Source organism: Chionomys nivalis, chromosome 3 (genome assembly GCF_950005125.1).
Source record: "Chionomys nivalis chromosome 3, mChiNiv1.1, whole genome shotgun sequence".
NCBI classification, from domain to species: domain Eukaryota; kingdom Metazoa; phylum Chordata; class Mammalia; order Rodentia; family Cricetidae; genus Chionomys; species Chionomys nivalis.
The window spans coordinates 82,320,145-82,332,729 of record NC_080088.1 but is presented as its reverse complement, the minus strand read 5'-3'; the positions used below and the strand labels follow the sequence as shown (position 1 = coordinate 82,332,729).

Below are 12,585 nucleotides of genomic sequence, written 5' to 3'. Positions count from 1 at the left end.
TATTCTGTATTAACAACGATGGCCTCGCTGATGTTGTAGAGTGGATCTGGGTTTATTTTGCTCCGAATGTAAACAGAGAGTTAAGGTTCCCCGAGTTCTTAAAGAACCAGTGTGTGTGTCGCTTCTCACCAGTTTTACAGAAAGAGCTCTAACGGCTGTCCGTTCCCATGCGCCCTCCCTCTCTAGCAACTGGAGCTCTGCCAGAGGCTGTACAAGCTGCACTTCCAACTGCTCCTGCTCTATCAGTCCTACTGCAAGCTCATCGGCCAGGTGCACGAAGTCAGCTCCGTGCCAGAGGTAAGCCTCCATCTCGTCTCCACAGAAAAGCCGCCGGCTGTCCTGGTTATTGGTTTGGTTTGGTTTCTTTGTCCGCCATCCTCCACCACATTTATAAAATGGTACAAATTGGGCTGGTTGTTTTTGTTTGGTTCACTCTTTTTGCATATAATTCTTACTTTGTTCAAGCACCAGTGAAAAAGAAATATTTCCATTTTCCATGCTGAATGGTTTTCTGGATCAGGGCCGCAACTAAGGTGAAAAGAGTAAGATAACCCCGCATTTGGGGGCAAGTCCCCCCCATGCCCTACACACCAAGGTGCCACACTTGCATCACACCGATGGGTCATCCTTTGTGAGAGGCCCTTGTGTCCCTCCTTGGCACATAGCCTTTCATACTTGCCAGAATCATAAAGGAAGAAAGAAATGGATCAGTGTCTGCTGGTTTTCTGCTCCCTGCGTCAGCATCAGGATGCTTTCATGCGTCTAAGTGTAAAAATTACAATCATTGGAGCACACTGCTGCCAAATGGGCTCCAGTTCCCCTAGGAGTGGAAGCGAAAAGGTGGCGGTGTGCCCTGGGGAAGCACAGAGAACATACATCTGATTTACTAACGGTGAGGAAGGTTGGATCCCAAGAGCTGTTCTGTGGAAGGCTACCGTGACCACAGAACAGTCTTACAGGACCAGGGTAAGCAATGGAGCTGGACACTCGGGAGGCAGAGCCAGGCAGATCTCTTGTGAGTCCGAGGCCAGCCTGGTCTACAGAGTGAGTTCTAGGACATCCAGGGCCACACAGATAAATCCTGTATAGAAAAAACAAAAAAAGGGGCTGGAGAGATGGCTCAGTGGTTAAGAGCATTGCCTGCTCTTCCAAAGGTCCTGAGTTCAATTCCCAGCAACCACATGGTGGCTCACAACCATCTGTAAAGAGGTCTGGCGCCCTCTTCTGGCCTTCAGGCATACACACAGACAGAATATTGTATACATAATAAATAAATAAATAAATAAATTTAAAAAAAAGAAAAAAGAAAAAACAAAAAAAAAACCAACCAAAAAAAAACCCACCAAGAACCATCTTTATCATAAACACGGCAACATGGCGGTAGGAGAGAAGTAAACGCAGGCAGCTTCTGTTGCTAGAATAAATGAATGTCTGAAAAGAAGGAAAGATTAGCAAATGCAGCGAATGCTCCACTGTCCATATTTTAAAAGCAACTGTAGCAAGATGATCAAGTCGAAGTACCTAATACATAAGAGGACTCAAACAATAGACAAACACCCAAACAAACAAGTATTCTGCCTCGAGAAATGGCTAGGATGCAAACCTTAAGTGAGAGAGACAAAAACCACAAAAATCTCCTCTACCCCCAGGCTGTCAACAACTCAGAGGCAGGAAGGCTTCCTTGTTACACCTGAGGATTGCCAGGAGAGAAGTCAGTCCTCAGACAATTAAAGCATGCTTCATTTAATACTGGCCAGGAGCTTTTAAAGGCAAACCCACAGGGTTACATTCTTCCTGTCTTTGTCGAGTCAGGAACAAGCATACATCCTGACATGCTTTCTGCCTACATATCTCTCATCTATGTCTGATCAAGCACATCCAAACTGTGGAAACATGTGGATGGTTATCTTACATGAACAACAGCCTCCAGTGTCTCAGAGTATCTGTCCTTAGGCAAGTGGGGCTTACAGGCTAACTTTAGCCCTTACAACATCTGCGGTCACCTGGCAGTGGTGGCGCACGCCTTTAATCCCAGAACTCGGGAAGCAGAGGCAGGCAGATCTTTTTGTGTTCAAGGTCAGCCTGGTCAACAAGAGCTAGTTCCAGGACAGACTCCAAAGCTACAGAGAAACCTTGTCTCAAAAAACAAGAAAACAAAACAAACAAACAAAAAAAAACCTGCAGGTCTTTGTTGTGGAGAAGCCTACGGTCCTCACAGGCCTGGAGTTTCACAGAGATGCAATACTCCAGAGAAAGCTCCACCCATCCCAGGACCCCGGGGCTATACTGCACCATCTTGAAAGGCAGCCTCTACTACAGAGCACCCAGCTGTAGAGGACAGTAGTCACTCTGTCTCTTTAAAATTCTGCCATCATTGTTACCATACTCACTGATGGTAACAAACAGTTCCTCAGCTGAGGGGCTGCTGCTCCCTGCCCCCCAATAGAAGGTGCTACTATAACCTGCCCATATATACCCATTCAACCACACCAAATCCCCATATAAGTTGTTACTATAACTTGCCCCCAGATACTTGGAGCCGATGACCAGTGGCTCAGCCATGACTCTAGCACCCAGACTGGCGTGGCACTTTATCCACAGAGACGAGCCATTCCAGGCCACCAGAAAATCCTCTACAGAAATGGCAGAACAACTCTGATGCCTCAGTACATAAGCCAGTCTTCTCTAGGGGATTAGATCTTTGACCCGGAAGGGCAGACACTACCTTGAGTCTGGTGACTGCGTGAAACACCGGGGCAAGATCAAGCCACACAAAATCCCAGCATGGAGGGGGGAGGTGGTCATGGACCCACTCCTAGCTGAGCTCAGGCTCCACGGGCAATTCATGGCTGCTGGGAGAACACAGCCAGTTTTCTTCAAGGAGTCAGCCCGAGAGGCTACCCATGATCCAGTGACCCCACACCCATGAACATCCTGGTAGGACAAACACATTGTATAAAATTCTCAAATAATTTGTTGGATTTTTTGGTTTTTTGTTTTGTTTTGTTTTTTTTCGAGACAAAGTTTCTCTGTGGAACAGTCCTAGCTAACCTGGAACTAGCTTTTGTAGACCAGGCTGGCCTCGAACTCAAGAGATCTGCCTGCCTCAGCTGGGATTGAAGGTGTGCGCCACCATCGCCTAGCCCTCACATCGTTTTTTAAAAGACAACCTCTGCACTGGAGTTAGAGGCTAGCCTAGTCTACATAGTGAGATTCAGGACACTCGGGGCTATGCTGAGAACCCGTCTCAAAAACAAAACAGAGTCCATGTTGACAATTATATTTGAGTACTTATGTACCAAACTTCACTAAATATATATCTTTTTGTGGGGAAGCGGAGTTCGAGACAGAGTTTTTCTGTACAGCCCTTGCTGTCTGAGAACTCGGTCTGTAGACCAGGCTGGCCTCTAACTCAGAGATGCGCAGGTATTATGGTCTTACACTTGGAAAAACACTGAAACACACACACACTCTCTCTCTCACTCTCACACACTCTCTCTCTCTCTCTCTCTCTCACACACACACACACACGAGTTCTTCAGCAGCATAACAAGCTTTTTGAAGCCTTCCACTTTATAAAGTCTATTTGGTTCACAGTCTGGGAAACTAGGAATCCAAACAATATGTCACCAAGTCTGGCAGTGTCATACCTTTTAATGGGACGCCAGGCGTCTCTTCATATAGACACTTCCCTGAAAGACCCCCGTGTGGGGAGACTCTCACTCAAGTCTCAGGACAACACATACCCCCCAATAACTCACGAGACTGTTCTTGCTGCAATCACACTGGTTTATTGACAGGCACCAGTGCACTGGGGCCGAAACTCATAACCCACGCAGGGGAGGAGTTCGACCCCTAGTAACTGGGAGAAGGAGTTTTTAAGGGAAGAAATCAAAGCCCAGTAATGCGAAGGGGGTTGGGAGGGCATCATAGAAAATTCCAAAAATACCAGTGATGACCACAAGGGGCCAACTCCCTGTTTCTCAAGATTACTCTCAAAATTACAATCTAAATTTTCCTCAGCTAGTTCCTGAAACAGAGTCACTGAACCAGCTAACCCTAGAATTCTGATTCTTCCTTCCCTGCTTAGATTTTTGGCTCCACTTTTGCCTGCTGGGTGGGGGAGGTTCTTGATTTATCCAGGTCTTTCACTCCCCCACCAAAGTCACAAGAACCAGTCCTTAGGGCTCCACTCCAATGATCTCAGGCACTTCAGAAAAGTCCATTTCTAGACACCACAGTCGGCTAAGTTTCTTCCCTTTTCTGACAGTTAGGGCAGGATTTACAGAAAGCAGGGGCTGCATGAGTTCAAGGAACAAACTGCAGCTCTCAACTCCTGGCTCTCGCCCTTCTCACACACAAAAATTCCATTCAGTCTCTTGTAGCCAAGAGCCTGCAGCATCGAATCCAGTTACTTTCTTCTAAATTGGGCATGGTGGGAGGGGGATGGAACTAACACAGCAGAAACAAACCTTCCTGTCCCTAAAGGAAGGAATGAGCTAGTGATGAATAATGAGCTCAAGGCAGAAGCAAAGTCAATGGGGCAAACATCTAATCCCAATTCTCCAAGTCACCTTCTCTGTAGTCCTGGTGTCTCTGTGGCCATCCTGTCCCTGTCATTCCAGTAGGCACTGCCCTGGATGAGGGGCTGAGCGTCATCTCTGTCTGGACGTTTTGGCTCAGCCCTGCCTCTGAGGTGTCTCTACCTCTAGGACAGATCCAGATGTTACCTGAAGTCTAGAAGGGCTTCTCCATGCTCCAATGGGCTCGACCCTCACGGCTGCTAGAGGAGGTGGCAAGCAGATGGTCGCGACTTCCAGAGGCTTGCATGTCACGCCGCTTGCAGCTTTCTGAGGCTGGTGTTTGAAGACACTGCGATCACTGCTCTTTTTCTCGGGTCTCCAATGTGGCTTCACTCCCACAGCTCCATGAGATGTCACCCCATCAGACGAATTCCATAGGGACCCCCGCTTGAAGGCAGCCTTCCTGGACACCCAGGGTTTCCTCTTTAGCTGTGCTGAGAACCTCTGGGACTTCAAGTCTTCATTCTTTCTGCCTGCAACATTTCCAGTATAGGAACTCCACCAAGGGCTGCGCCTTCTAGGTGCCACAACCAGGCCCTTGGGAATCAGATCTGAAGTCAGGAGTCTCTTTGGCAGCAAACTAAAATCCCAAGTCAGCTTTGAGGCTCTCTTCTGGAATTCCTTCAAGGCAGTCTTTTTTTTTTTTTTTTTTTTTTTTATTTTTCGAGACAGGGTTTCTCCGTAGCTTTATACCCCGAGGGCTCCTCTGGCTGAGTAGCTGTGTTTTAGCCCTAATAAAAACTCTCTTAAAGGCCTCTCTTTCCTCTCTCATTCGACTGTAAGCCTTCAAGAGTAGCCAGGCAGCAGCCTGGGTGCTTCTCTGTTTTGAGAGCTCCCTTGCTAAGCACCAGCAGTTGTCAATGAAGTTCAGTCTTCCAGGGTGCCTCTGGACAAGGACACAGGGAAGCCAAACTCTTTGGCACAAGGTAACAAGGATGGCCTTTTCTCCACTTCCCTAGAGAATTCTTATGCTCTCCAGAAGCCTCATCTGCATGGCCTTCATGGGCAGAAGCCTCATCTGCAAGGCTGTCCTGGTCCAAAACCTCATCTGCATGGCCTTCGCGGTCAGAAACTTCATCTTCATGGCTCTCATGGTCAGAAACCTCATCTGCGTGGCCATCACGGTCTCCACTCCCAGCCACGTGCTGGTTCTCTGAGCCTTCACGCAAACTGTCTGCAATACAGCAGTCCCAGCTCACAGCAGCCTGCTGCTCCAAACTCTCCCATCCTCTCCTTTTTAACCAGTCCCAAAAGATCGTCCACAGGGCCAGGCACAGAAATAGAAAGAGCCACATTCTTCACAAAAGAAAAAAGGTCTACTTAGCTCTTGTTTCTGGGAGGCTGGAAATCAGAAGATAAGCTGAAGGTACTGGCTGCCTCTGTTCCCATCCGTGGCTCCACTGCCCTGAAAAAGCCTCCAGGATCACATAGGCCCCACCTACCCCAGTGTTTAATCTTCTAGAGGCCGACTTACCCAGCCTCTTAATACCATTAACATAAGATTGAAGGTTAGGGTGCAGTAGTACACACCTTTAAGCCCCACCAGGCATAGGCAGGAGGATCTCTGAGTTCAAGGCCAGCCGGCTTTCGGAAGGAGTTCTGGAAGGGCTTCAAAGCTACAGAGAAACCCTGTCTCAAAAAACAAACAAGCCCAGCTGGGAGGTGGTGGCGCACGCCTTTAATCCCAGCACTCGGGAGGCAGAGGCAGGCGGATCTCTGTGAGTTCGAGACCAGCCTGGTCTACAAGAGCTAGTTCCAGGACAGGCTCCAAAACCACAGAGAAACCCTGTCTCGAAAAACCAAAAAAAAAAAAAACCAAGCCTGAGGATTTGGGCCAGCACATGGTATTGCTACCAAGCCTGAAAACCTGGGAATTCAATCCCCCAGGTCCCACAATGGAAGTACTGTGCCATACACACATTCAAACACATACACACACAAAAATACATGTAAAACAATGAAAAGACTAAGGATCATGCTCCTGTCTGAGTTCAGTGCGACAGACATCACACACAGTTACCCATAGTTGGGTGGAAATGGGTAACTTTCAATTAGACAATTAGACCTATTAATATTGTTACTCTAGTTTTTGTTTGATTGTTTTCTTTTCTTTCTTTTTTTTGTTTTTGGTTTTTTTTTTTTTTTTTGGTTTTTTTGGTTTTTCGAGACAGGATTTTTCTGTAGCTTTGGAGCTGTCCTGGAACTAGCTCTTATAGACAATACTGGACTTGAACTCTCAGAGATTTGCCTGCCTCTGCCTCCCAAGTGCTGGGATTAAAGGCGTGTACCACCAACGCCCTGCGTTTGTTTTTGTTTTTGTTTTTTTTTTTATTTTCTTTTTTTTTGAGACAGGGTTTCTCTGTAGCCTCTTTTTTTTTTTGATTTTCGAGACAGGGTTTCTCTGTAGCTTTTTGGTTCCTGTCCTGGAACTAGCTCTTCTAGACCTCGAACTCACAGAGATCCGCCTGCCTCTGCTTCCCGAGTGCTGGGATTAAAGGTTTGCGCCACCATTGCCCGGCTTGCGTTTGTTTTCTTTGAGAGAAGGTCTACATTATGCATAACTGACTGACCTGGAAATTAACCAAGCAGACTAGGTGGTTTCCACCATACCTTATTTACTAGTTTTTAATCTCTCACTGGATGCTGTTAATCCATTAGACTTTCTCAGAGGTTGTTCTATAAAGAAAAGAACAGTCTGGGCAGTGGTGGCACGCCTTTAATCCCATCATTCAGGGGAGGCAGAGGCAGGAGGATCTCTGACTTCAAGGCCAGTCTGGTCTACAAGAGGTAGTTCCGGGATGGGCTCCAAAACTATAGAGAAACCCTGTCTCAAAAGAAAAGAAAAGAAAAGAACAGGTGGGGCATGGCAAAATACACCTTTAGTGCCAGTACTCAGGAGGCAGAGTCAGGTGAACCTCTGACTTCAAGGGTACTCTTGTCAACATAGTGAGTTCCAGGACAGCTAGGACTACACAGTTAAGACCCTTGTCTCAAAAAATCAAACAAAAACAGTACTGTGTACGATGCCGGGCTGGCACCTGGCGTTTGGAGCAGGATCTACCCTAGTCCAGACCATTCTCGGGGCACCCTACCTCTTTACTTATGATGTCCTTTCGAGTTAAACAGGAAACTGCCAGCACTGAGATCGAACCTTGGACCGTGTGCAAGCAAGCCGCTACAATGAGCTGCATCCCCAGCCCAAACGGGAAACATTTCAAACGATGTCTCTTTTCTCTGAGGAGAGCACCCCAGCTACCCCAGGACACATAGTGATTTGATGCTTCTAACAACCCCCTCCTTTATATACACCATGTAGGTCAGTGGGGGTTGGTTGTTTGGGTTTGTCCGCTTTGAAGCCAGGTCTCACTGGGTAGCCCAGGCTGGCCCCAAACTCCTCTGTTCTTCCTGCCTCGTTCTTCCAAGTACCAAGGCCTGTACCACCACACCCGGTTCCTCTTATTTACAGAGATGAATTAAACTTCTGCTTAGCCAGACCTCATGACCAAATTTCTTTGATGAGATTATATCAGCCTGCACCTAAATACACTGCATTTGTTTTAAACAGCTGCTGAACATGTCCAGAGAACTGAGTGACCTGAAGAGGAACCTAAAAGAGGCTACTGCGGCCATCGCCTCTGACCCCCTTTACATCGAGGGGGCGTGGTCAGAGCCGACCTTCACATCCACGGAGGCCGCTATCCAGTCCATGCTGGAGTGTCTGAAGAACAATGAACTTGGCAAGGCACTACGGCAGATCAAGGAGTGCAGGTGGCTCCCTTGTTCCTTGCAGGGATGGCTATAGGAAACACAAACTTAATCCCGGCCCTGTAGTAGTTAGGGGCACACTGGCCAAGGTTGGAACGTCTGGACACCTTACCTGTTTCCTCTTAGGTTTCTTACTCCAATGCCAAGAGGCTTACCCACAACCCCAGACCTTGCATGTTACACGTGTTGGCATTGGTTCTGAAAGGGAAGCATTTCATAATATACCCCCATATAATTTCAAGCTAAACTGAATGTACATTGTGGGGTTTGTCAGGGGGCCAGCCTCGACAAGATTACCTTTGTTCCAGAGTGGAGGGGTGGGAATTTAGAAATATAGTAAAGAGTACAAAGACACAAACAGCCGGGCGATGGTGGCGCACGCCTTTAATCCCAGCACTCGGGAGGCAGAGGCAGGCGGATCTCCATGAGTTCGAGACCAGCCTGGTCTATAGAGCTAGTTCCAGGACAGGCTCCAAAGCTACAGAGAAACCCTGTCTCGAAAAAAAAAAAAAGAAGAAGAAAATTTCAGTGAGTACTGAATTTCCGTCTGTGTTTAATTTCCAACAGCTTTATATACCCCAATTTCAAAAGGTAGGAGTAGAACAAAAAGACTACATTAACACACAAATTGAAAGTCATGGGGTACATTCAGCACTCATGCCCTTGACTCATGCCCTAGACCAAACACTCTATAGGCAACCCACTCCCTGGGTGGAATCCCAAGTTATTTCCACAAAGGGACCAGGAACTGAGTTGGATCCTTAGACTTTTGTTTTAGGTAGGAACCACCTACCTCCCCATTTCAGGAGCTACTGGCTACACCTGTTGACAACAACCTTGAGAGAGCAGAACTCTGATTTATAATTAGGTAGGACCTTTGTTTCAGTTAGAACCAAAACAATCTCAAACTAAAAACCAAGTCCCAAACTCTCTGACCTTTGGCCTCTTTGGGCCTCCACAGGGCTTGTGTGAAGTAGTCTTCACCATAGGTAAGAAAAAACACGGCTATAGCAAATAAGAGCATAAGATTCAGAGCTGGAGGGTTGGCTCAATGGTTCTGAGTCCTGACTGCTCTTCCGGAGGCCCCAGGTTCATTCCCAGCACCCACATAGCACTCACAACCACTTGTAACTCTAGGTCCAGGATTTCTGATGTCCTATTTCTATCTCTGTGAGCACTGCACACACGTGGTGCACATAAATTCATACAATAATACATACATATAAAACAAGTTTTAAAAGAGCATCATAGGCCAGGCGATGGTGGTGCACGCCTTTAATCCCAGCACTCGGGAGGCAGAGGCAGGCGGATCTCTGTGAGTTCGAGACCAGCCTGGTCTACAGAGCTAGTTCCAGGACAGGCTCCAAAGCCACAGAGAAACCCTGTCTCAAAAAACCAAAACCAAAAACAAACAAACAAAAAAAAGAGCATCATTCTGGTATTTTTATCACTAATAAGCAACATTCTAAAACTGATTATAACCATATTTGGACAACTCTAAACATACTAGACCTCTAGTAGTTCTGTGCTTTTTTTTTTTTTTTTTTTTTTTTTTTTGATTTTCGAGACAGGGTTTCTCTGTAGCTTCTTGGTTCCTGTCCTGGAACTAGCTCTTGTAGACAATGCTGGACTTGAACTCTCAGAGATTTGCCTGCCTCTGCCTCCCGAGTGCTGGGATTAAAGGCGTGCGCCACCACCGCCTGGCTGAGTTCTGTGCTTTAGATGAGTCCGTGGAATGCATGCGTGGGTAACATCTCAGGAAAAGGTTGAAGTGTCCTTTTATGCTAACCAGGACTCATCCCTCCCAACTCTGATACTAATCTCTGCTGTGCTTTCTTCACCTCAGAAGCCTGTGGCCCAATGATATCTTTGGAAGCAGTTCTGACGATGAGGTCCAGACGCTACTGAATATTTACTTCCGTCATCAGACTCTGGGACAGACGGGTACTTATGCCTTGGTGGGATCTAACCAGAGCCTGAGTGAAATCTGTACCAAGCTGATGGAACTCAACATGGAGATCCGAGACATGATCCGCAGGGCCCAGAGCTACCGGGTCCTCACTGCCTTTCTCCCAGACTCTAGTGTTTCCGGCACTAGTCTCTGACAGGAGCCTTCCGTCCCCCATGGTTTCCAAGCTTGCAGTGCTGCCATGCTGGGGCAATGCCATTCAGTGTCTTCTCAGCCTTCGCAAGGCTTGGACAGAGTGTTCTCCCTTTGGTTACCTGTAGGACTCTTTCTAAAGAAGATTACCCAACTTCCAATGTGTAGCAATACTGTCGAAACTGAGGCCGCGTAGGACCTCCCGAGACAGACTCTCTACCCATCATGCTGTGTGGCTGTCATTCACTAAGCCAATGCAACCCACTCCCAAAGAAATGACTTCGGTTGCATTACCAAAGCTGACCACGCTGAACGATACTGTCCTTTCTAGAAACGGTTTTAGATTGACAAAAGTGCAATGTTTTCCTTCACATGAAAAAAAATTATATTCTAAGACTTATCCGTTAGTTCCCTTTCTCCTATTTTTCTGCCTTCTTTTTGTGGGATTTTTTTTATTGGGCTGGAAAGGGGGGGCAGGCAGAATGAAGCTGGCCACTGAAAACCTGTTAGGACGGTCAAAAGCTGACAGCCTGTGTGCTTGAAAAGGGAACTGTAAACGGGCTACAGCTTAATGTACACTGTATCTAAATGAGGCTGCTATGAAATACCTTTCTTATGTTGCTAGGCTACTGTTGCTGAAAACCCTGGATCTCTCCGTACCAGGACCGATCCAGATGGATTCTTTTAGAGGATCTCGACTGTTTTTTACAAGAGGATTGCTTTAGTGAGCATTATTTATACTACAGAAGAATGAGTGTGCATTTGAATTAACTCTGCCGTTTTGTAGAGAAAAAAAATTATTCACACAAACCCAAAGTCCTTTCATCTGTCATGCATGCATCTTTTAGTAGCCATTTGGATAGCCGGAAGTAGAATCATAAAGGGAAGATATGAGTTGCCACTTTAAGAATAATGTCATGTTTTATTTGTAATATATGTGTAAAAGGCCGTTCTTCAAGTTTCTCCCTTGAGCGCAGTGCTGCCGAGTGTTCCATGTGGGCTTGTGAATCTGTTGCACATCCAAAGCAGAGTCAGAGTTTATCTATGTAACTTATTCACCGTGTAAATACATTTCAAGTTTTTGTGATGTAATCTTGATTGATAATTCTGTTCAGAATTGCCTTTAGACTAAAAAAAAAAAGCAAAATACATGTTGATCATGGATTTTATTTCCAGTTAATTAAAATATTTGCCTTTGAAACACCTTTGGAGTTTTGCGTGTGGTTCTGAGGTATACTGTATAGTATACTCGGATTGTGTGAGTGACATGCACCACACCTGTGCAGCGTATGGCCCCTCAATCCAAACACAAGCACAGCCCTTGGAAGTAGACACCAAAATAAGAAAATGACTTTATTATTTTACATGTGTGTGCGCCTGAGTATATGTGTGCAGTTATGTGTGCCATGTACATACAGTTGCGTGCAGAAGCCAGAAGACATGGGAGTTACATGTGATGGAGAGCCCTTGTGTATGGGTGCTAGTAATAAAACCCTGGTCTCCTGGAAGAGCAGCCAGTACTCTTAACTTCTGAGCCATCTCTCCAGCCCTTATCTCTTCTTTGTAAATTTTCAATTCTGAGTGCTATGCACACATTTCATGGGAATGCGCACTTGAGTATACAAACCTGTGGAAACCAGAGGAGTCCGATCCCCCTGGAGCTGTACTTCAGGCAGTTGTGAGCCACTTGACACAAGTGTTGTGACTTGAACTCAGGTCCTCTACAAGACCAACATGAGGTCTAAGCACTGAACCATCTCTCCAGACCCAAGACTGTAACTTTCAATCATCTTATTGACCAAAGAGAAAAATCAGAGCTGGGAATGCTAGCTCATGCCTGTGATTCCCACACATAGAAATGATTCAATGAGCATGGTGCTTCCTTGCCTCCCAAATGCCCTTATAGCTACCAGCAAAAAGTTTCTGTTTTCTCAAACCCCAACTTTCAGAATCAACTGCCTCTAGCCCCAGTCCCCATGCACCATCCCACAGAACCTTTCCAGGGTTCACTGTCGGCTCTACATTGCCCAGTCTGCCTTGTCTTTGTCTACATCATTCTTGAAATGTTGTCTCGCTGGGTGGTGGTGGCACTTGCCTTTAATCCCAGCACTTGAATAGGGAGGCAGGAACAGGCGG

The 12,585-nt window shown here is 46.5% G+C and overlaps 1 protein-coding gene across 4 annotated transcripts in view; it reads left to right on the top strand.

The window, feature by feature from the left end:
• Fry (FRY microtubule binding protein) overlaps nucleotides 1–11,647 on the top strand; it is a 404,412-nt gene extending 392,765 nt beyond the window's left edge. For all 4 annotated transcript variants that reach the window (XM_057765235.1, XM_057765236.1, XM_057765234.1 and 1 more), the window contains 3 exons: nucleotides 187–297; nucleotides 8,149–8,351; nucleotides 10,195–11,647. In XM_057765235.1, coding sequence (XP_057621218.1) covers nucleotides 187–297; nucleotides 8,149–8,351; nucleotides 10,195–10,453 — 573 coding nt within the window. In that variant the 3' untranslated portion in view covers nucleotides 10,454–11,647. The remainder of the gene's footprint in view (nucleotides 1–186; nucleotides 298–8,148; nucleotides 8,352–10,194) is intronic.
• The last annotated feature ends 938 nt before the right edge of the window (nucleotides 11,648–12,585 follow it).